Here is a 25,217-nt window from a genome sequence, read left to right on the forward strand (position 1 = left end):
TCACCCCTCCTCACCCTGCGAACGATGCGGCGCCCACCCCCACCCTCAACGTGCACACACATTCCCCATTCCCTAAGGCCCGCTCCCCTGGCGGGCGGCGGGTCCCTCCACCCCAGGAAAAGAGCAATGGAACAGTTCACGGCCGCCACGAGTTCCTGGTCTTCCTTCCTTTCCGGTGATAAACGGCGGGGCTACAAGCCAGTTGCTGCTTAAGATGCTCCACCCGTGAGCCTGAGCCTCTCTTGGCTCTGTGCGGGGGCCCAGATCCAGGACCCTGGGTCCTTTTACCCCCGCAAGGCGCAAAGGCGTGACTCGTGTTGGAGCACAGACCCCCGGCAGCTCCCCACTGCCTCGGTTCCTCCCTATGTGATCTTTTGCGCTCCCCAGCGCCGGGGAGGAGCTGAGTGTGCGTAAAATCCGCATCTTCCCCAGACACTTTGGCTGAGGGTGCCTGGGTGAGGTCCGGAGGGTCATGGACTCCCGGCTCCCCGCCCTGCGAGCTCTGTATATAAGCCCAGCTCCGAGGAATCAAGGCCACAGGTCTTCATTTCCCCGAGGCCTGGCGCCTCCCTCCCCAACCTTGCCCGGCTTCGCCTCGGCAGCTCCAAATCTCCACTCGTTCTTCCTCTTGGCGTTGGGAGAGACGCGGAGCAATGAGTTGAAAATCGTCTCTGGATTCTTGCATGCTGTACACAGTAATCTCCTCATCCTGTCCTTCATTTTCCCACACTAGTACCCTCGGAGACTTCTGTTTGCCGGAGGGTAGCCTCATCTTTCCGCCGCATGGGTCCTGTGGCAGGAGCCCCACTGATGCTCTCTGCCCAGGAGCTTCCCGAAAGGTGCCTGCCTCCGCGGGTGCTCGAGGCCACGCGGAGGTGTTCCTCTGTCCCCGCCTCACCTCATCTCCAGACATCTCTTGCCATCATTTCATCCACCCTTGTATAAAACCCGCGCCCCCCGCCCCACCCGGCGCCGCACCCCCTCCCTCGGCTGCTCCCGGCAGGCGGGGAGCTGAACGGCCAGGGGCGCGCAGGAGGCGCGCAGAGCTCTCGGGCTGCCCTCGCTCGCCGCGCCTGGGGAATTGGGCTGTGGGCGAGGCGGCCAGGGCTGGCCTTTATCGCTCGCCCTGTTGGTGGTTTGAAACTTTATCAGCGAGTCTCGCCACTCGCCGCAGACGCGAGCGGGGGGCGGGGGCGCGGCGAGGCGCCGGCAGCCGTGACGAGGCGCTCCCGGCGCTGAGCGCTTCTGCTCGGGGCACGCATGGCGCCCGCACACGGAGTCTGACCTGATGCGGACGCAAGGGGGTTAATATGAACGCCCCTCTCGGTGGAATCTGGCTCTGGCTCCCTCTGCTCTTGACCTGGCTCACCCCTGAGGTCAGCTCTTCATGGTGGTAAGTCCACGCGCACGGGTGCAGGGGGATTTTGGAGATGGGAGTGGGGAACGCACTAGCCACATAGACCTTTCCCGGTGGCGCTTCTCCGCGGCCACGGCCATCGAAATTCCAGTCGGAACCCCCAGCTGCTGTCCTCTCGTACCACCTCAGCCCCAGCCCCTTTGCTTTTCCACAGAAGACCATTCCAGCTTTGACAACTCCAAAAAAACCCCACAGCCTCCCTCAAATGAGAGCTCGGATGTTTGGTTGATTTGGATCCAGATGAGCGACAGCCAAATCAGCCAATTTCTTATCCCGTTGAGAGACACGCTAGCCGGGTCTCCAGCTCTGTAGCACAGGCGTCTGTATCTGGTGTGTGCGCGCGCGCGCGTGTGTGTGCGTGTGAAAATTCACCTTGAAAACTACAAGAGTCTCCCCCTCCAGCACCCCCCCCCCCCAGTAAAACTGCCTCAAGATAAACCGACGGGCCAGTTCTGGCAGTGGAGAGCTGCACAACGCAAAGCGTATGATTTTGCATTATTTCTCGTCCTTCCACATTCCTAATGCTTCACCCCGTGGGGCGGAAGGACCTCTTGTTGCCTCCAGGTAGAGATTACCACCTTAACACGAAGATCGAGCCCCAGGGGGCTCTAAGATGCTACCCTGTTGAAAATCACAGTCACTCCAAAGAGTAACTTTGCTGCCCTTTGTATGCTGGTCTGCGATTTATTTTGCATAGTAAAGGAATGGCAGAATGTTGAAATGTAACAGGTTTTAGCATAGCTGAAAGTTCCAAAGGCAGATTCTCTCCTCACTCCATCTCCCTTCATTCTGCTCTTGAAAAGAGGTGGAGTTGTTAGCTCTGTAAATGTCCTTGAACGTGCAAGTTTCAGAACAGATACTAAAATACTGATTCAGAAAGACCAGTTATCGTGGGCTGTTTTTGTTTTGTTTTGTTTATAACAGAATCTGGCATAAGTAAGGAGTCTCAGCCAAATTAAAGACTAGAGCAAGGAGCTTTAGGAAGACCCTGGAGCTCTTCAAAGGAGCAAGCCAAAGCGTTGATGGGAAGAAGGGTTCAATTCCTTACTAAGCAGCTTTGAACAGGAAGGCGTTTAGACTTGACATTGCTGACACAGGATCAAAGATTGATTTATCAGAGTGACCATTTTTCAATAAAATGACTATTTCTGTTTCCATGGGTGTATAAACATTATTTATTGCCTAGGCTTTTGTCGCATTGTCTCTCAGCTGTCACTTAAATATATTTTTTGGAAGTCACAGCTGTAACGATTTTATGATCATATAAAATAATGAAAATACAAGAAAAAGACATTCTCCTTGTTTGATCGCTTCAAAAGACACCTATGGCAGCTTGGGTTATATAAAAGGTACCTTTCTAAACATTTCACAACTAATAGAGAACATCTGGGTAGAGATGATGATGTAATTTTTTGTTAAAGTTTCTTTTCAAAAGTACTTTATGGAGCTGTAACACTGTTTGATTCTTCCAAACATTTAGTGTCCTTAATAACAATAGAAAGAATTTTTTTTTTTTCCAAAGGTTCTCTATAAAAGCTAAAGAGAGCTGGAAAAATGGAAATATTTAAAGGATGTTTTGGTAAGGAAAGAAGGGCCTGTCTGTGAGGAGAGGGTAACATCAGATACCACGAGCAGGCGTTGATTAGACAGATAGTTTCTAAAGACATGTCAACGTTAGGTCAAATAAATGGGAGCAAGCTGCTTCTAAAGGTTGACGTCCCCCAAAGTGAAGCCCAGACACACCGTGTTGTGGAGATCAGAGCCTTCCCTGGCGATCTCTGGAGAAGTCTCTGAAGCCTTCTTCCCCAAACCCATTCATTGTCCCTCACCCTCACTCTTGACCTTGACTCTTCCACCATGAGCAGAGAATCATCAGGTGGCCCTGGTTTCCTGTCCAGAACACATAGCCACTGCTCCATTTTGGAGTGGAGTGGAGCCACTGCAGTGGAGCCACTGCTCCACTCCAACAATCTGGGGTGGCTTCTACCAGATCATTCCCATGCCTGCTGTGCCGCTTCTTGCTTTCCAATATCCTCCAGAGGATCAGGAATTCCTATTTGAACCAAGCTCTGAGCTCTTTCGTTTCCTGGGCAACACAACACCAGCCCTGGCCCTTTGTGGTGTTTTCACCTCTGTGTCGGTCCTTTGCAGGTACATGAGAGCTACAGGTGGCTCCTCCAGGGTAATGTGTGACAATGTTCCAGGCCTGGTGAGCCGCCAGCGACAGCTGTGCCACCGGCACCCGGACGTGATGCGGGCCATTGGCCTCGGAGTGGCCGAGTGGACGGCAGAGTGCCAGCACCAGTTCCGCCAGCACCGCTGGAACTGCAACACGCTGGACCGGGATCACAGTCTCTTTGGCAGGGTCCTGCTCCGAAGTAAGTCCCCTGCCTTCATGGAGTTCCACGGGGCTGTCCCCTGACTGGGGCTTCAGAGACCCTGCTCATCTTGTCTTGCATTTTATTAGTCAGAAGCTACTTCTTTTGGGTTGGCCCTGTCCCTGTTTTGCAGATGATGACTAGAGAAACCAAGGAACTCGCCTCAACTTTTGAAGGAGGCCAGGTGTAGCTTAGGATGAACTGTCTCTTGGCTCTTTGCTCTGTCTGTCTCTATCCTGTCACTACCTTGCCTGTTCCTCCAAGATCAGATTTTGTCTTCAGGAGAAAGGAAGCGGTCACAGGGCTCTCTTGACTTGTTTATTCTTTCTGGGACTTGAAACTTCCAGAGGATCTGAGCAGATCAGGATGGAATACTCAAATCTTTTACTGACTAAGAAGTATGTATTTCAAAAAACAAAACAAAACAAAAACCCTGTATGTATATTAAAAAGAAGAGACAAATCTCTGTCTTAAACCTTTTATAACTCATTCATCTACTCAGCTGTGGGTCACTGTGTGTCTAAATTCAACATTTTTTCCCTCCAGTAGATTATAAATTCTGCAAGGCAGGGACTAGCCTCTCTTTCCCTGCACTTGCTTGGTACTATTCACTCATTGATGGGTTGAATGAATGGATGAACTCATAGTGAGCACCTGTTTTTTGTTGTTGTTGTTTGTTTTTGTTTTCTTGTTTGTTTTTTTAAGGCACATTTTAGGAAGAATAATATTTATGGAGGATTTGGGTGAGAACCATGAATACATTGTTTTCAAACACATGTTTGTTTTGTTTCTGTTTTACTTAGAAGGAGCATTAAACACATTTAATTACATAATAAATTTCTAAATTCCTGAATATGGGAAGTAGCAAATTAACTGAAAATCAGATTTCATTGTCAAAAATACCCATCCCTTAACCTGGCATTATTAGCATTCTTCAAGAAGTAGAACGGCCCATTTGCTATTGGGAAATCCGACTGAAAGCACAACAGTTTATGTGTGAACCCCAGAAACAGGAAACTACACTTGTTTTTGCCCACCACCCCTCCATTCCTAAGAAAATTGTCCAGGCTGTACACTTGGTAATGCTTAACAGAGGGTGTTTCTATCATGTAATCATCACAGCCCTAGGGTTTTATGAGGCCAAATGCATAACTGAATGTCTCTAAAATCCCCCAAGGGCGTAGTACTCTCGCTCAGTGTATCCCTAAAGTTAATTTACTGCGATATTCTGCAATTTTATTCTCTAGTTTAAGAACTATATTCTCGTGCATTCCTTTTGGAGTTTCAATATGACATCGCAGATTTTTGAAAGGTTAATAGTAAATTTCAGCTACATGGAATTTTAAGACTTCACCTAGATTAGCTCACCAGTGAATCAATTAAAGTGCTGGACCTTGTCAGAGACAGTTTACAAATATCTAACACAAGTGATCTTTGGGTATGTTGTGGACAGGCTCTCAGTGTTTAAGGCTGTGTGAGGACTTTCTTTCCAAAGTACTCACAATCATTTTTCAGTCATTACAAATTAAATATCCTTCTCCTGCACAAAATGTTCACCTCCTAATTCTGTCTGCAAAAATCCATTTAGAGGTCTCCATATTGAATAAAAACCTTTAGATCAGCAATCAAAGGAAGCAGTTTTGACCATGGAAGGAACCTAAAGATAACATGCCTAGCAAAGCTGGGGATTCATTTGTAAAATCCTTTAATCTTGGCTGTAGGGTTGCTGAGAGGGAAGAAGTTAGAACTTGGGGATGTGGTGCTAGTTTGAGCGTCAGGACTCAGGTAAAAAAGAGAGTCTAAGCTGTATTTCTTCAGAGTTCTTTCAGATGAAGCTGAATGCTTTGCCAAAGTACTCGAAACTTAAAACACTCATGCTACACAATTTCTTTCCATTCTTCACAGAAGGCCAGCTTTCTTCCTGGACATTTATATAAACTCCTGTGACTGTCGGTGATGATTTTGTGTTGGTTATGGGAGGGCTGAATTTGGCCTAAAGTAGTTTATCCTGGAAATAATCAAGAAATTCCAATGAAGCTATCCAAAGATTTTTACAATTAATTGCTTGGAGGGAAATTCACATCTTAAATTGTGAAGAACTCTCTCTTTTGGAAACCTAAATGTCCTTATAGATGAATAGGACAGGCAAAGGACAACACCATTGATGCGGAGAACATAACAGTTACTAACATATCCCATGGTCCTAGAGAAAAGGAGAACATTTACTAGCCTCTTTTACTTCAGAGAGCTAGAGGAAGACAGAACAATTTCTGGAAACATTTGCAATTCATTCATTCCACAGACTGTCACCAACCATAGGCAGAGAAACTTAAAAGACCAAACTAGTAAACCCAGAAATACTCCTGCAAGAACACACCTCCAGAATTCTAAAATAAGCCGTAAAAAACAAAACAGTGAGCAGGTCTCATCCTTGTAATGTATTAAAGAAAAAGAAAAAGAAATGCAAGCATTGAAAGAGAGAGCTGAACTACCCATAACATTCCAGAATGTGGAGCTTCTAGTATTTTACCCTCCCAGTAACTATCCCCTGCCCCAGAAAGAAAAAATATATATATATATGCCTATGCATTTAAAAACCTTTGTTGACTTATCTCAACCCCCAAATTATGTTTTTAAGATTTATTTGTCAGAGAGAGACCAAGCAAGCACAAGTATGGGGAGTGACAGGCAGAGGGAGAAGTAGGCTTCCCGCTGACCAAGGAGCTGGATGTGGGGCTCCAGCCCAGGGTCCTGGGATCATGACCTGAGCCGAAAGCAGAGGCATAATGGACTGAGCCACCCAGGTATCCCTCTCAACCCCTAAATTAACGAAACTTCAACCACATCAGGAAGTACCACCTTTGAGATTTGGATTTTGTTTCACACTGTGATGGCTTTAAAGAGAATCAGTTTTTCTAAGAGGCCCCAGATCAAAATTTGTTCTGTTACAAAGCCAACTCTTGAAATGTGCTACTATTTCACACATAGCATTTTAGTGATTCATCTAAGACACTTAACTGAAAACATCTTAAGGCCATATCTACATGACACCAAAACATCTGGAGGTGAAAATGAAAAGTCAGTCAGTGTGTTAACTTTTGTGTTTAAGTAGATAGACATCTAGTTCTTTAGTAATGTGTCTTAAAAATAAATGACAAATATTTACAAAGGTGATATTTTTGCTTTGGAAATTCCTTCAGGAACACAGCAGATTTTCAGTGATTTTTCTTCCTTCTTTCAGCCAACAAGTCAATGTCATCGTTTGCAAGTTATGCCAGGATAAATTCTGCACCTAGGCCACTGATTCCTCTATGCCTTTCAAAATACTGTCTGGTCACTGACATCCTATGATCCACATCTCCCATGCCTTTCCCCTAAAAGACCACCTCATAAAATTGTTCTTCTTTCTCCTTAAGGAATAAAACTAGAGCTAAATACATTAAGCATTTGGAATCTCCCCACTCTGTGTCATCTCTCCATGCTGGCACTATATGCCAAGTACAAAACCGGGCCTTAGCAGATCAAGGGGTTAACTATGGACAAGCCATTTTCCTAAACTATAAAATGGGTGTGATAAAAATCTTACTTATCGGAAAGCCCTACCTGAGATTAAGCCACATTAGTATCTGTTAATCGCCTTCTTTTACAAAACATCTCAGTTCACTTAGAAAACCTGTGATCCTTGTAATAGAATCTACAACTCTTTAAAATCGCTCTTTGACCATCCCATTTCTCCCTGGAGAGTGCTACCTGCTACCTATGGCAAATATTCATATAATTGATTTTACCTAAACACAGGGCATGATGGATTCCTTTTCTGATGGTTAGAGGTTTCAGGGGAGATATTTTTTTGAAGGCTGAGGTAAGTGCCATGTAATATGGTGTAGATATGTTTTCCTGATTTTTAATAATGAGACTAGCAGAGCAAATATTACAAGGGACGTATAATAAATTTTTGCAGTGAATGACAAACGGAAACAAGCAGGGCTTCAAGGCGAGAAGGTGGTTTGTTCTTCCAGCTGTGTGGTTCAAAAAGTCACACTCGTCTTGACATACTGCATCGCTGAATGGCCCTCCATTTTCTGCCTTGAGTTGGCATCAGGTTGTTGAGCTTTTATTTTGATTGTCAATATATTTGCTGCAGCACCCATTAATAAAAAGGCATGCTAATAACAATGAAATACTGCTCCACTTGAAAAATGAGGTGTCCACGGACCCCAAAGAGCCTTATATCTGTCACTGTACCACAACACCGTGTTATGAGTTACTACAGATTATTAAAATAATTTAATGTAGTTATTGCACTGAAATATGTACCTTTCAGCCTGTAAGGGAAAGTAGCCTGTGCCCTAATAAAGAACAATTCTAAGAAAGCACCCAAAGTGTTCTTGCCCAAGTCTAATTATAGGCGGTAAATTTGTTTCCTTCTAGAAAACGAAAGAAAAGTGTTTCGCTGTCTTTTACCCAATACCAGTGATTAGTGCAGGTGTTCCAGAAGAAAGTAAATTCACCCTAACAGTCAGACGTAGTATGTAACTGAAGGATATTGCATATTGCCTTCAACCATCTCTGAATTACTCATGAAAGCTGATGCTGAACCAGAGCCCCCCCGCCCCAAGGTTGGAACGCGCAAAGCTGGTCACTGCCTGAGTTCTTTTCCCGGCCTCAGCCCCTGGGTGTCTTTGAATTCAGTTTTCAGCCTCCGCTGTTTATGTGACAGAAGTGTCCTCACTGAGGCCTGCAAGCTTGAAAGGATTTTTCAAGGAGAGATGCCCATAGCACGAATACTAAACTATTTAGTGGAATGACAGAATCCTAGAACGCAGGCTCTGTTACAACTACAAATGAAAGGAAGGCCTCCGAGGAGGCATTCCTCTCCTCTAGGACAGGAGGCGAATGCAAAGCCAGGAACGGGCAAGACAGCCTTTTGTTGCATTTTCTTTTATACGCTTAACTGACTTGAAGGATGGTTGTCACACAGATGCCTAATCTGACAAAAGCTTTTATGATACAGAAACAATTCCTATTAAAAAAGTGAGCCCTGGGACGCCTGGGTGGCTCAGTTGGTTAAGCAGCTGCCTTCGGCTCAGGTCATGATCCCAGCGTCCTGGGATCGAGTCCCACATCGGGCTCCTTGAGCCTGCTTCTCCCTCTGACTCTGCCTTCCACTCTGTCTGCCTGTGCTCGCTCTCGCTCGCTCTCTCTCTGACAAATAAATAAATAAAATCTTTATAAAATAAAAAAAAAATAAAAATAAAAAAGTGAGCCCTGGCTCTAGAAGAGAAACCTTCGAGAACACCAGAACCTTCTTGTTCCATGGCGAAGGACGCCAGAGGTAGAACCAGCGCTCAACAGCCCCAGCGTGAAAACTATTCCGAACTAGCAATTCCAGACCACATTTAAGATAAGCATTTCTGTTGCAGGTAGTCGGGAATCTGCCTTTGTTTACGCCGTCTCCTCAGCTGGAGTTGTGTTTGCCATCACCAGGGCCTGTAGCCAAGGAGAACTAAAATCCTGTTCCTGTGATCCAAAGAAGAAAGGAACCGCCAAGGACAGCAAGGGCAATTTCGACTGGGGTGGCTGCAGTGATAACATTGACTATGGGATCAAATTTGCCCGAGCCTTTGTGGACGCCAAGGAGAGGAAGGGAAAGGATGCCAGAGCCCTGATGAACCTTCACAACAACAGAGCCGGCAGGAAGGTATGGATGGCTGCGGTGCTCGTGGTTTTCTAGACTGCATGGCTTTATAAATCCCTTCAGCCAAATTTATCTAAAGCTTTCCTAGAGTTGATAAAATGCTATACTGTCCAACTTCCCACTGCCCTGCCCCCTGCCCCCTGCCCCAGATTCTAAAGAATATCATGGACTAGATTGAAATGTCTCCACCGGCACTCCACCTTCCTTCCCACAGCAGAACAGGAGGCCATCCATTCCTTTTGGCATTGTGTAGAATCAAGGGTTTGTTTTTTGTTGGGTTTTTTTTTCTTTTTTAATCTTTTAAAAATTTTTTTAAAGATTTTATGTACTTATTTGACAGAGAAAGATCACAAGTAGGCAGAGAAGCAGGCAGAGAGGGAGGGGGAAGCAGGCTCTCCACTGAGCAGAAACCCTGATGCGGGGCTCGATCCCAGGACCCTAAGATCATGACCTGAGCTGAAGGCAGTGGCTTAACACACTGAGCCATCCAGGTGCCCCTAAAATCAAGTGTTTTATGGTCCCTCTGGATACTGTATTATCTATACAGGAGATAGAGTGGGACACTGATTGCTTGTATCTGAGGGGATCAAGACCCAGAGCATCTTCTCTCAAACTCATCAGGAAAGCAACCTACCAGGCATGGCTTATTGACCTCTAGATTTAGAGATGCTTTTTTTAGAACCAGACCCAACTCTCACACATTAAAGCACCACCTTGTAGTTTCTGGGACTGGATGAATAAGTAGACCAGGGAAAGACATGCCCCAAAGAGGTGCTCTGGTCCCTGATCTACTAGTCCTGACTAACTTCCTGGGCTGTGGGTTCCCTGTCTTTATTTGCCTCCTGGCCCCCATTTGTTGCATGAGGCAACAGGACCTAAGGTGCTCAAGGTCACAGGAAAGTCAGTAGAAAAGTCAGTACTAGCATTCAAGTTCAACTCCTAGCCTAGGGGTGCTTTTGCCCAGGATTAAACCATTTCAGAGCTGGTATTCAGATCTGTTGATGTGCCATTTCTTTCCGCATGGTGACAGGACCAGAATAACTAGAGAGTCTGAATGCCACACTCTATCTATCTCTTTGTGGAAAAAAAACATAAACTAATGAAATATTTGGTCAGAACCATTCTAGAATAATCGAATTGCCAATGGGAAGAGATAATTGTAATTTGTCTTTTATCAACACAAAACAAAAATGTGCTTGACATTAATATGTAAAGAAAGATCAGCATAAAATTGAAAGGTCCCCAAGAGGGCTTTAATAGAAAAAAGAATCGAAAAGAATGCAGATCTGTTTGGATAAAAACCCTTTTACTAGGCTCATGGAAAGAACAAATCTCATTTAAAGGAAGTTGGAAGGAAAGTCTTGCTTAACACATGGAATAAAATGAGTGTGACCTGAGCTGTTTACAAATAGTACCTTTCTTGAACTTTAAAAATCAACATTCCTTATTTTCATGAATTTACGAACCTACAGTGACTACTGCCAAGAATATAGGCTATGGTTGTGTAATCCTACAACTATTGGTAATTACTGTTTGTGCAATGGTTTAGATTTTTAAAAATTTACATTGACCTTTGTTTTGACATTGATACCACATGTATAAGTTATAAAGTGTGGTGTCTTTGATGGGAGCGTGCTGCTTAATTATTCAAACAGGGTGTGTAGTTAGATCTAGAAGACCATTCCTAAAGGTAAAGGCATATGGTCCTATGCCGTAACCAAAAGAATGTTGATTTGTCAAAAGAAATGTTAATTTTGCTTAATAGGCCATTAGGTTTTGAATGTTTCACTTCTTCAAGACAACAGATCTTAGCTATTATATCGTAGGCCCTGATTTAATGTGACTTCTAATATAAATCACATGATTCTTCACTGTGTAGAGGTGAACAGCTGTCAGGCCTCAGATATTCTCCTGCCTAGTCTGCAAAACCTAGGAGGCTACTTTTGATTGGAATAAAAGTGCACACGCTGACTTTTTAAAATGTGGCTTTAATTAATGGTGGGTGGGCAGACTTTTTCAAGGAGATGCATGATGTCAGTGAATATGAACTTTAATGAGAGTGAATGTATTGAGATAAACATGCGTCTTTAATTCTCTTCTTGCGGTCATTAGACCCCCAGTCTCTGCTCCCCCTTCCTACGAGCAGAAGGTCTGTGGAATCAAAATGAGAACAGGCTGGGCTTGTGTTTGAAGGCAGGCCTCCTGAGCTAAGCCTCCAACTGGCCTGGCTCTAGAAAGACCCAGTATCCCCGATCGGAGAGCACTGTCCGTTCCTTCTTAGTTTCTGCTTTGTGCTTTTCAGTGTTTCCCATATTGCCCAATATGATGAACATCTACTTTTTAAAATGCGGGTCGGGGACCAATACGCTTTATTTAAAAGAAAAAAACACCGATTCCAAGATTATACTTAGCCAATACTATAAAGTGAATTCAACACTGCCATTCACAGTGGGCCTTAATTTTCCCCTAATATTTGAACAGTTTAATTCATTTATTACAGCAGCTGGTTAGAGCACCCTCATGTGTCCCTGTACTGTAATGTCATTTCAGATCCTCTGTGCTGTCATATCTTTTTAATCACAGTCTCAGAATTTGTAGTAATGGTTTTTTCCCTTGATGTGTACTTGAAAATTCATCCTTGACTGAGTCCAATTTACCACTGCTAAATCAGATTATTAAGTCTACCTTCTTCAAAACCTACAGTCTATCAAGAAGGAAATTTCAGTGTCTCTCAACAGTTCTTTTTAAATCTAAAGATGTCATGCCACAGAATCCTCTAAATTATATGTTAAAATATGCAAATTACGAGACAAAGTTACGTGGTAGGTAACACCATTTGTTCCCTTTCATAAGCTTGAAAATGGCTTTTACATTAGTCTACTCTTTAGAAATAGTCACAAGTAATCACAACCAGTTGAAGCAATCACAGCTTCTTTGACCTTTTCTAAGAGAATCAAAAGAATCTGTATCCAGTCAAGCGAGGCCCTAGGATCACTGGAAATGTGCATGATAAGAATTCCAGGAAAACTTTTTCCCCTGAAATTCTCTTACTGTGAAAACACAGAGAATATGGAATTTAAAATCAGATCTACCTTAGTTTTAATCTTGCAGTATCTATGGCGTTGCTCACTGAAATTCCGCTTTTCTCCTCTGTAAAGGGTATTCCGTGGTGCTGTGGGAAGACAAGAATAAGGTAGATAGCACAGAACCGGAGAGGCAGCTGCACTCCATAAAAGTCCATTCCTTTCTCTTTAGTGAAGCGAAGGTCATCTGTGACTTCAGGAATAGAGCTAGACACAAACCCAGGAGGAACTATTACTGAGGACTCGGTCTGACAGGCCCCAGGTAGCCATAGAGCCATCTCTGGTACAGTTAAGCGCGCTAACATACAGGCATGCAGTATTCTCTAGTTTATAAAACACTATCCAAAATTTGTCATTTGATCTTCCAGGAAACCCTGTAGGATAAAAACCAGCATGAGTATTCCCACTTTTCAGACAGCGAGCTGCAGACTGGGCTGGACATGGTGACTAAGGAGTCAGATGGCCGAGGCACGCTGGGCTTGGGGCTCAAACCCAGTGGGGCTCGCCCTTCTCTCCTCGTGGACCTTCCATGGGGGCTCTGCTGAGCAATTCTGAGAAAAACACAGAGTTTCTGTATCTTGAAAAGAGGAGCAGCTGCCCTTGGAAGGTAGTTTAATGATGATATTTTGTGTAGGTCTTTCTTTCACAAGTACGCTACAGTGAATTTATATTCTTCTTTAACAACAGGGAGGATATTGTTTTAAATGCCAGAAACACGACTGCTGGTTCCTGGGAGTGTATTTGAAGTAATGGAGCCTTGCTGGGTGGCTTCAGAATGTTCCACCTAATGGCGCTGCCGCCGCTCTGAGAGGCCTACGCGCTGTGGGACGACTCAGTTTAGGTCGACAGATAATTAACGCGTTACTCTGGGGCACTAAGTCGTAGGTGGAAAAGCATGGGACAAAGAGCCTCCTGATCAGGAGGAACGACCGGTTCATCGGGGGGAGGAGGGAGACACAGCGCCAGGCAAGCTCTAGGCTGTGGGTATTAACAGAAAAAACAGCCACAGGGCCAGAAAGCTGAGGAGAGAAAGGTTGGGTCACAACAGAACTGGATGTTGGAGCTGGAGATAAAGATTTCCCATGATTGAGATAGGAAAAATTCTTTCCAGGATGAAGAAATTGCAAGGCCAAGAAAGATAGTGGAGCAGAAAGAACATCAAAGTTGAGGAATGACGAGGGCTCTAGGGTGGGGTTCCTAACTGAGACTTAATAGGGGCTGAGGCTGCACACTGGCGTCTGCCAGATCTCAGCCTCAAACGCCGTGCGGAGAGATTTGGACGTCGCTGGGAAGCAACAGGAAGGCACTGAACAGTGGAGATGTTAAACATTTAAGTTCCATTCTTATGCATTCTTAACTCCTCTGGAGTCCCCTTTGAAGGGCTGATAGATTTCAAAGTTCAGATGTTCTGTGATGTGTTTGAATTAGTGCCTTATTAAATAGAGTAGGAAAATTGTGAGAAATGTTTACTTCCCTGAATTTTATTTTCAGCCTTAAATACACATATAAGGGCTGATGTAGATATTAGGCTTTCTGATGAGTACTAACAAAAAATTAGCAGGTGGCAACTGTGTTGAAATTTATATTTTTAACATGATGTTTAACATTGCTATTGGCTACTTTATTCATTAGCGGATCCTAGCTATTGACAGCATCTTCCGAGGCATATGGAAGCTGGGGTTCTGGAATCAGAACTTTGGCTCTAATACTTGAGCATGACGTTAGACAGGTTACCTGAAGAGAATTTCCACATCAGCTAAAATGTATACACCAGGTTTTAAGCAGGCCTAAAAGGCAAGTAACATTACTATCCATATATTGCATATGAAGAGACTAAGGTCTAATAGGAAGGCTAGAAATAGCAAACAAAATGAATTTATTGCTAGCTAAAATCATCTGAAATTCAGACTTAAGTTGGCATCCTGTATTTTATATGGGAGAAATTTGGAGGGTCAAGGGATTCAGAGCTTCTAGTTCCAAGCCCTGAGCAAATCAGGGCCACTCAAAGTCAAAGCGGTAGAGCACTGGGGCCTGTCCCTGAACTTGGCCCACTGGGAAACTGGGACAGAACAGGTATTTCTGTCTATAGGAAATATGTCCAAAGTCCAACAGAAATGGATATTGTCCAAGACACAAGCATAGACTTACTACAGGCAAGTAATCTTGGACCTAATAAAAACTTCCAAGATATCACTCCCATGATGCCCCTTAAGATAAATAATTAATAATGGTTTTGAACCAAGAGAACGAGGCATGAAAATCACATTCTCCAAAAGTAAGGACTATTAACCGAAAATGACAAAATCAAACTGAACTACAGAGCCAGATTTCTTTAACCTCCTCTTCCTATAAACCCTCCTTTAAATAATGTTGAGCATCCTTATGAGGCACAATCTCACTTTGTATTTGTTTTCTGACTGGTCTCCTTAGTTCAGAGAATTAAATGCATTTTGAAAAGGTAGATCAGTTGTGCCAACCTCACCCCTGTCTTGTACCTGTACATAGTATGTGCTTTATACTATAAATCTTTATAGAGCATAGGAATCAAAAACTAACCAGAATCAAAGTCCCAAAGCAGAGAATAACTTTTAACAAAATTGTTATGGTTCCATGTAAAGTCCTATTATTCATAGAAAATGTTTTTAGACTGGCTTCGTTAGTCAATAAGAATTATTATATATATGGTTAGCCAACCTTAATGTTCCTGAATTCCACACCTTATATTTCCTAACAAAACCCACCTGAAGTCACTGTTTTTGAAGAATGACAGTGCTCAAGAAATCACAATTTCTCATTTAAGTTATATGCAAATCAGCTGGATAGGTTGCTAATAAATGTCCCTTGTTTCCTAGTTCCAGAACTTGTATTTATAGAAGTTGGTCTGATTTTCAATAACTCTTATCTTAGAGATATGAACCTGTCAAAAGGATTTGTTAATAAATGTACTTGGCTGTAAGCCAGCATCTGAAAATTAAATATGTTTTCCCTCAGAAAATTAAATATGTTTCCCTCAAGAAAACTGATAGAAGTCCAGAAATACATGAGTGGCCTTGTTGCATGCACTCAACTAAAAAAGTAAAGTACTAACACTTCTTTGAATGCCCACATTTAATTAAGTAATTTAGTTAAAACATAGCATAGAAGCACCTAAAGTAAATTCTAAACTGAACTTCTAAGGCAAGGTTAATAGTTAAGCTGGCATACATTTCACACAGTATAAGGTCAATTGCCCTCATTCTGGTAGGAAGAGATGTCCTGTAAAGAAATCTTACAAAGACACCCTGGGGTTGCTTGGGCTCCATTTTCAGCAAAGCTGACTTAAGAAACCAAGATTTCATTCTCTTTGGGAGAAGTCTTTCTAACTGGCAAATAATTCTTTGTAGACTGTAATTAGATATGCAAACACTATATGTAAAAACTTTTCCTGGGAAGCCTGAGTGGCTCAGTCCTTAAACGTTTGCCTTCAACTCAGGTCATGATCCTGGGGTCCTAGGACTGAGCCCCTTATCGGACTCCCTGCTCAGTGGAAAGCCTGCATCTCCTTCTGTCTCTCCCCGTGGCTTGTGCTCTCTTTCAAAATAAATAAAGTCTTAAAAAACAAACAGGGCTCCTGGGTGACTCAGTTGGTTGGGCAACTGTCTTCAGCTCAGGTCACGGTCCCAGAGTCCCAGGATCGAGTCCCACATCGGGCTCCCAGCTCCACGGGGAGTCTACTTCTCCCTCTGACCTTTTCGCCTCTCATGCTCTCTCTCATTGTCTCTCTCTCAAATTAAAAAAAAAATAAAATAGAATAAAAAATCTTAAAAAACAAACAAACAAACCAACAACTTTCCTAAAGCTCACTGAACCCAGAGATCATGAACCCCTGGGAGTTAGGGGAGGGGCAAACCCCAGGATGACAAATGCTGGTAGAGTGATTTGAGGTATAGACGGTATAGACTTGCTGCCAGTCACGATTGGGTTACATCCTGCCTCAGCCACGCTACCTGTGAGACCAAGGGCAAGATCTAGTATCTAATGTTCTAGTCCAGAAAATGGGGATAAAAATAGGACATATTTTATATGTTTGTGTGGCTTCTATAACAGAGTGAATATGAAGTGTTTGGGTGGGTTAAGTAAGTACTGAGTATAAAGTGTTTAGTGTGGTTTGACATATGTGAGACCCTAATGAAAGTTAAGCTTCCTTATTATGTTCTGACAATAAGCTGGGCAGATAAATATAAAATCAATACAGTTGTTCTAGCCTGCTCAATGCATGTATTACCTTCTTCTATAGCTTTCATTTATTTATTTATTTTAAACATTCAGACTTTTGTTTCTTTGGGAGAGAATGCTAATATACAGAAGTTTCTTAAATCCTAAGTCTAGAAATTAGCCTCTGCAGACCAAAGTCTTAAAATGCTCAAAATTAGAGATTTAAGGGCCACATAAGGAAACTGCTAACTATGATTTTAGCACTGAAGCAATTATGAGCCTATCAAAGGTTTTTTGAGACAAGTTATCTGGCCAGCTAAAAATGGTTTCCATGAGGCTGAATACCAAAAGAGTATTGCTGTCCTTAGGAGCCATATTTATTTTTTTCTCATGTAGTCATGTCAAATGAACAAGTATTTATTCACTGGATGCCCCAGAATAAAAGCTTAAGTGAAGCATTGATGCTGACTGTGCTGGCCAGTTTGGTGATATGAAAAGCCATGGGGGCCGGGAGAATGTGAGAGAGGAGGTAGGGAAGGCTGGGAATGGGGTACTGATGGCAACCTTGAAGACACAGCTACTCAGAACCAAACAAGAAGCAGAAGAGATCTTTTAGGAAAGCTCTAAGACAAAAGAGAAAACAGGACCTATGTCATGGGCCTGTTTTTCGAAGAAGATTTTAGCCTCACACACTGAAGAGAGACAACAAGCCACTGCTATCAATTCTTTCTAGTGTCCTCTCTTCCTGCTGTAAGAGAAGAATTGCCCAAACAAAAGTAAATTGTACCGTACAGAAGTGTCTATGGAAGATGGGGAAGTTACAGCCCACCTGCCGCATCCCCACCGCACGGTCCTTTTCCCCTTCCAGACATTTGAGTGCAACAGATTCAAGGCCGTGGACAGGACGTAGGGTTTTCACATCTTCCTTCCAAAACCTCACTAAATTATACCAATGGGATAAGAAATGGTTTAAATCAACCATAAGGAGAATGGTCAAAGAAATGAGAAAACTCAACAAATTTCTGGGAAGTGGGAAGTAAATGAAGAAATTGTTACTTATAAAGAAGGATGAAGAAGCCACAGTCTAAGGGATTAAAAGCAGATGGGGGAAAGGAAAAAGCAGATGGGACAATAGCTAAAGTGGGCACCATGATGCTCAGTTACTAATGAGCACAGGAGAGAAGCATAGGCCTGAAAACTGGGACTAACTGAAAATCCCATAGATGGAATAAGGAACTCCATCCACACCCTCTCCCCCCATGAGTGGAACTCCTAGAAGTCTGGTGTAACCTCTCAGGCTTTCTGGAATTAGAGTCTCCAGCATAACAGCCAATGTCCTACCTACTCACCAGAAAACAAAACTCACTGGCCCACAAACCCCACCCACATAACCTGCATTCCTAAATACCTTGTTATAACATCATTCTTAAATATGAAGAGACTGTCCAAAGATTACCATGTATTTGATTAAACTCAGCAGCAAGAAAGAAAAAGACCAAGAATTGTAGGATAAATGACCTCGGGAGAGAGGAGTGGGGAACCAGTAACTCCAGAATGAGAAGAGAATTTTTCTTAAAAGCCTAATTAGTCTCCTCACAGATATTTCAGAAGATGTTCACATCCATAAACTACAAGAATGGATGCTTTGAAAAAGTGACAGCTAGAAAGTAGGGAAGAACTTGAAGAGAAAGCCAAAGAAGCCTTCCAGAAAGCTTAAAGAGAAGCCCAGGAAACAGTATGGAGATTCCTCAGGAAACTGAGAATAGATCTATCTACCATATGATCCAGCTATTTCGTGTCTGAGTACTTCTCGGAAGAATACTAAAAGACTAATTTGGAAAGCTTCTGCACCCTATATTCACTGTAGTGTTATTTAAAATAGCCAAGATACAGAAGCAGCTGAAGTGACCATCAGTGGATGAATGGATAAATAGTATGTGGTAGATATACACGACGGACTACTACTCAGCCATGAAGAATGAAATCTTGCCATTTGTGACAACACAGATCTTAGGAGTATTATGCAAAGTGAAATAAGTCAGACTGAGAAAAGCAAATACCATATGATTTCATTCATATGTGGCATCTAAGGAAACAAAATGAACAAGCAAAGCAATACAAAAACAAACTCATAGATAGAGAAGAGGTTGATGGTTCCCTGGGGGAGGGGGGGTGGAACCGTGAGTGAAATGGATAAATGGGGTCATTTATAGAATGGACGGTAACTAGAATTTTGGTAATGATCACTTTGTAACGTATACAGATGTCAGATTATAATGTTGTAAATATGGAATTTGCATAATGTTATATATCAATTTTGCTTCAAAAAATGAAGAAAAGAAAAAAGAAGGAGCCCAAAAGACAAGTGGAGTTTAAGGAAATCCATAAACAATACCCATCTTTCCCACTTGAATTTGAAACCAACTAAAAAGTGGATAAAGGAGCTGGATAAAGAATAAAAATGTCTTTTGCTCTACTGAAAAAAAGCCGCACTCGAGAAGGTAGCTTCAAAGCTTTGAAGCACTTCCTAGCACTCCACCCCCAAACTGGACAGCCTTATTCACCCTGTCACAGACTGCACATTGGAGCCCCTGCAAGGAGCCTCTTGCTGGAGAGAAGGAACTGATCATAACTCATCTTCTCCACAGGTTGGCAGATGCCCAACAAGAAGGAACCCAGGCACACAAGCCCTGTCCTTCCTCTAAGCTCACCAGTTGGACAAGTCACTTCTCCTCCCCTGGAGAGAAATGACTAAGGGAATGGTGAGAGCCAAGAGTGTTACTTTGATGGAAATTCTTCCTCAAGAAGCCAGAAAGAAGGTATTAGAAATATAAGAGAGAAAATATAAAAGACATAAAGGATCAATTGAGAAGGTTCAGCAACTGACTAATTAGAATGCCATAAAGAAATTAAAAAATTGAGAGGAGAGAATATCTCTGTGCTGAAGGAGTTTCCAGATCGAAGGGACTGACTGAGAACCAAGCAGGGTTAATTTTTTTCTTAAAATCCTAAATATCATGTTGATATTTCAGAACATCCGGGATAAAGGAAAGTTTCTGGAGACTTCCATGTAGAAAAAAATACAAAGTGAAATGAAAACAAAAGTCACTTGCCAAAGAATCAGCCAGACATCAGACTTCCCATCCATACCACTAGAAACCAAACCCTGTGGAGAGACATCTTCACAGTTTTGAGGAAAAATTATTTTCAATCTGGAATTCTATACCTAGCCAAACTATTAGTCAAGGATGAAGGCTGAATAAAGACATTTTAGATGCACAAGAATTCAGACAATGTATCCCCATGCACCTCAAAGGAGTTAAGAAGTTGCTGCAAAGAGAAGCAATAAACCAAAAAAAAAGAAAGAAAGAAAGAAAGAAAGGAAGGAAGAAAAGAAAATATGGCATAGAGCAGAGTGTAGTTTGTCCAAACTAGGAGAGCAAAATTTTGGCTCTCAGCTGTGTAGCCAGTCCAGGTTGGAAAAAAGTGGAGGATTGTGGAAGACCCAAAGATAGAGAGAAGGATGGTGAGGGGGCAAAACATCAGGTTCTAGTAAATGCAGTTGGTAGCAAGGAAAACGGGAAAACCGCAAACTTCACTCCAATAACACTCTTCTTTGGCACAGAGGCTGTGATGCTGGATCAGAGATTATGACCTGCAGTCCTGGCATGGTCCTTCTCGTGCAGTTAACACAACCACCTCTCTGTTGATTGTTTTCAATTTTTAGAGTCAACATCTAGACACACTGTGGGAGACACCTATAGTCACAGAATAGGGCTTGAATGCCCTCACCTTTGCCCCTGTGAAAGGACAGGTGACACTGATGGAGACTGGGAAGCAGAAGGGGAGGAGGGAACATGAACTGCACCTGGACTTTTGGAACAAGAATAGGTGGAACTGTTCCACTTTGGGCCTTGAAGTTGCCCAGATCGCCAGAATTGCTGAGAGGCCGGGTGAGGCAAGTAAGGGCTGGGATAAATTCTCCACTGCTGTAAGAAGTCTCCTAGGAAATGCCCTCTGTAGATCAGGGGGTCAACAGTGACACACAGGGCTGTCACCTTCTGTTGTGTCAGCCTGGCACAGCCCCCTCCAGAGGGCTCCACTCACCTCGTGGTCACTGCAGATTTGTGTAGTTATTATGGCAATTTTCTGGCAGAGGAGTCTTAGGATGGCTTTCCCTGTTCCTCCCAAAGTCAGGGATCCTCTAGCATAGAACCGTTCCTGGGGGCATTTAGGTAACCACTAGGAAGGCTACAAGCAGAATTCATTTTGCGAGACCACCTCTGGGGTGTGCGGTGCCTGGGAAGAAGTGGGGAGAGAGGAGGAGGAGGGTACAGCGGAAGGTATCAGCTTTTCACCACGATCCTGCCTGGACTATCCGATATTTTTAAACCATGGGCACATATTTCTTTAGTTAAAAACTCTGAAAGTGTGCATGAAAAGCCCAGACTGTGTGGCAGCCCCTGGGATGTCCCCAGGTCCCCGCCTTCCCTTACCCTTTCCTCTGCCCACAGGGTGAGCCTGCCGGGCTCCCCTCCTGCTGCTGGCTCGGGAAGACCAGCAGCCCCTTTCTTCTCACCTCCCAGGACCCCCGGGGTGCATCTCCCTGGACAGGCCCCTCCAGTGCAGCCGGGTCCTCTAAAAGCACTTGGCTTTACTCCCCCCGCCTCTCTGATTCCCTCCAGAACATCAGGAACGGGATCTGGAGTATGTTTCGGAGACATGGGGTAGGACGCAAGCTGCAGACAACAATCAGCTATCCCCATTCCTAGAAATGGAATGCCGCTCCCTGCCACGAGAGCGTCTCACCTGCTGGGCCCTGGGTGGGCTGGGACCCCCGGGGGTGCAGCCGCTTCCCCTCTTCCTCCGGGGCATTCCGGCGGTGGCCGCTGTGCTGGACTTGGGATCCTCAGCTCCCGCTGCCTGTTAGAGGCACCTGAGACCGGCAGGAGTCTCAAGGCCATCACCCTTGCCCCCCACCCCTGCCTAGGTTCTGATTTCCTCTGCCGAGGAAGAGGCCCCTCCAGGTGCTGGAAGCCTCCCCAGGTGATTTTACTGTGTAGCTCGAATGAGAATCACTGCTCTCCTCTCTCCAGATGCCAGGGAACAAACCCCGGATTCCTGTCCTTTTACTCGGTTCCACGCAGAGCCTCACCCTTTTTCTTCCGCCCCCGAGTGGAAGCGGAATTAACATGCAACGTTCTATTAGCTTCAGGTGTGTCACATATGCCGAGACAATGGTATATATTACTCAGTGCTCACAACAGGACGTGTAGTCCGCCTACAACGTTATTACGGGGCTACCGACTATATTCCCTACACCTGGCTTTTGTCTCCTGCTTCTGACTTCTAACTGGAAGTGTGTTCCTCTTAATCCCCTTTACCTGTCAAAGGGTTTGACTCTTTTTTTCCCTCTCTTTCCAAACCATGCAACCCCTCAGACTGCAGCCAGATTGTAGAAGAGCATATTTTCCCTTCTTTCTCTGTGTCTACACCCATATGCAGGCCTTTAAAAGGTGGACCATAACACATACATTGTTCTGCAATTCATTTTCGTCTCTTGGCTTCCTTTCATTCTGTCCTCCTGATCTACCTCATTATTCAAAGCTCACATGATATTCCATTATTAAGCATATACCATAATTTGCTTAACCATTTTTCTGTTGATGTCATTTGGGCTTTTTTCCTAATATTTTGCTATTGCTGAATATGCTGCAGTGAACAACCCTGTGGGTGTGTATCCCTCAAAGCTTGTGCAAATATTTCCAGAGTGGAATAGCTGAGGTCAAAGGATACATATATTTAAAATTTTGACAGGTGTTGCAGAAATGCTCTCCATGTTTAAATGGTGTATCAATTTACTCTTCCATCAACAGTTTCTTAAAGGATTCCTTCCTCCATACTCTTACCAATACCAAATATTATCAGACTTTCTACTATTTGTTAATCTGCTAATGACAAAAAACAAGTGTTGCATTCTTTTAGTTTGCATTTCCTGATACTAGTGAAGTTGAACATCTTTCTGTACTTTTGTTAGGACTTTATATTTTTTTCTGTAAATTGCCTGTTGAGCAGATTTTTTATGGCTATTGGTATGGAAGATGGAATATAGTACCCCCTGATTAATCTCTCTGCCTCTTTTTTTCTCCATGATGCAGGCAATTGTATTTAGTCAATTTTTGACTCATTCAAAAGAAGGGAGGGAAACAGTATGCATTATTCAAAATTTCTGTAATTTATATAGGATTTTAAATATTTTTAGAAAGAGCACAGATCTGGGAGTGAGAGGTGGATTCACACCCTAGTTCAGCCCCAGTGTATCTGGGTAACTCTGGGGATTTTACTTTCCTCACTGAGTCCTGGTTTTCTTAATTACAGAATAAGAATAATAATCTATTTTTGCCTAATTGTAGTAATTAGACAAGAGAATGTGTGTAAACCACCTGTCATGCAGCCTGTCAGGCAGCAGGGTACTGGATAAGTGGTTGTTATTGTTACATTGTTATTATAACATTTGATCATGGGAATTCTTCTCAGCTAGGAAGTTCCTAAACTCCCCTGGAGTTTCTCCCTTCCTTATTGTTACATTAACGTTAGCTACTCTCCCAATCACACCACTTTGGCTTAGGACCCCTTCCCTCCACCTCTCTGATTGAGCAGGGTGTTGTCCCGTTCAAGGTTAAGAGTTTGAATTCCAAGTCTGCAAATCCAGAGGCAGAGGAGGCCCCAAGCTGTGATGGAACCCTGAACAGGCTGTGTGTTAGGAGAAGGGTCTGGAGCTGTGAGCAAACCCAGCATCAGACAAGGTCTCCCTGTGCCCCAAGGTGAACTGTCAGATGGAGCCTGTGATTAATCCACAGTCAAGAATCGACCATGATTCCAGTTGAAATAGTTGCAGTTATAAGTAATAGACCCTGGGGGCATAAACTTAATATCTTGGATCACAAGAAGTACAGAGGCAGGGCCAGGCCAAGGTGGATTCCTTCAAGCAGTTCAGCAGCATCCTCCAGAACCCAGCCCTTCCCATCTCTCCGTCCCGCCATCAGCAGCTTGCTGCTGGTCTTGAGTTGGCTGCCTCGTATCCTAGGGGAGCTGCTGCAGAAACCCGCATCCAGAGACAGAGAAAAGAAGCTGTCCTCGTGTCTCTTTTAAAGCGTGAGGAAATCTTTCTCACAAGTCCCCCTGCAGATTGCTCCTAACATCGTATTGTCCTCGGCTGAATCAGGAGCAGGGCAGTGAAATTACTATTACTGATTTGGGCTGCTCTGGGTCAGAGAGAGGACAGGCCAGTTCTGAAGTACGTGGCTGCCCAGCACTGGGACAGAACTTAGGAAGGGAGAGGGGAATGGCTGTTGGCAGTGATGGTGATGGTTAGCAGTGTGGCCCACTGCCACGTGTATTTATAAGGATTCATAAGAGATATGTTCAAGATCCAATTTTAATATGCAAATGCTTCAGTTAGTCATCTTAAATATTGATCCATTTGAAGTTTGCAACCTGGAAACTTAGCCTTACAAAGAGAGAGCAGTAATTTTTCCTGTCATTTGTAAAGCTGAGAGTGTTGTTTATGAGTAAATAACCCAGCTTTAAAGGGAATAAGCCTTGAAGAATGAGCATTCACTTCCCAAGCACTTGGCATGGAATGAGTTCGATGTGGCTCTACTGAAATCTTAGGATAGAAAACTCCTGGACAGGTGGGACCCAAATGGGGCAGTCAGGGGGCCAAGGTGGCCCTTCTAGGACTGTGTCTGTGGCGGAGGCCTGCTGTCCAGGTCACCCAGGGACCTCATCCCAAACACCTGAAATATAAAGGTGGGGGGAGTGTATTTTCAAACAGTTTTATTCTAAGATAGCCCTTAAATATCACCAGATCCCTTTGACCTGGAGGAGCAAATTCATGACATTCCTCCTGCTCAGCATGTCTCTGTCCTTGCCCTTCAAGGCTGGCTCATGCTGAAGAGGGCAGGTTTCACATGCTAACAGGGCGTAATCCACCATGGGGGGTAAAATGGGAAACAGGGTGCCGAGGTCCAACCTGGGAAGGCTGTGAGTGAATTCATGACTGGAGAGCCACCACGATGTCTTGGATCCTTCGGCTCTAGAATACTTGTTTGGGACTAACTTTCTGAAATGAAGAACCTTTCTGCACACTTGGTTAGAAAAGAAACAATCAGGGCACCTGGGTGGCTCAGTCAGTTGGGTGTCTGCCTTCAGCTCAGGCCCGCGTCGGACTCCCTGTTTGATGGGGAGCCTGCTTCTCCCTCTGCCTGCTGCTCCCCCTGCTTGTGTGCTCTCTCTCTTTTCTTTATCAAGTGGATAGATAGAATCGAAAAAAGGAAAAGAAAGAAAGAGAAAGAGAGAAAGAAAGGGAGGGGAGGGGGGAGGGGAGGGAGGAAGGAAGGAAGGGGGACGCCTGGGTGGCTCAGTCAGTTAAGCAGCTGCCTTCG

The 25,217-nt window shown here is 43.9% G+C and overlaps 2 protein-coding genes across 2 annotated transcripts in view; both read left to right on the plus strand.

The window, feature by feature from the left end:
* The first annotated feature begins 469 nt into the window (after positions 1-469).
* Positions 470-1,310, plus strand: LOC116569194 (CLK4-associating serine/arginine rich protein-like). The gene is made up of 2 exons (XM_032305254.1): positions 470-839; positions 876-1,310. The coding sequence occupies exons 1-2, from the start codon at positions 684-686 to the stop codon at positions 1,287-1,289; spliced, it is 570 nt and encodes a 189-aa protein (XP_032161145.1). The 5' UTR covers positions 470-683; the 3' UTR covers positions 1,290-1,310.
* The window catches only part of WNT2 (Wnt family member 2), a 47,033-nt gene continuing 22,816 nt past the window's right edge, over positions 1,001-25,217 (plus strand). Inside the window, exons 1-3 of the mRNA XM_032305252.1 lie at positions 1,001-1,393; positions 3,569-3,795; positions 9,219-9,496. Of these exons, the coding sequence (XP_032161143.1) occupies positions 1,311-1,393; positions 3,569-3,795; positions 9,219-9,496 (588 nt within the window). The 5' untranslated portion in view covers positions 1,001-1,310. The remainder of the gene's footprint in view (positions 1,394-3,568; positions 3,796-9,218; positions 9,497-25,217) is intronic.

This window comes from Mustela erminea, chromosome 11 (genome assembly GCF_009829155.1).
Source record: "Mustela erminea isolate mMusErm1 chromosome 11, mMusErm1.Pri, whole genome shotgun sequence".
Taxonomy (NCBI): domain Eukaryota; kingdom Metazoa; phylum Chordata; class Mammalia; order Carnivora; family Mustelidae; genus Mustela; species Mustela erminea.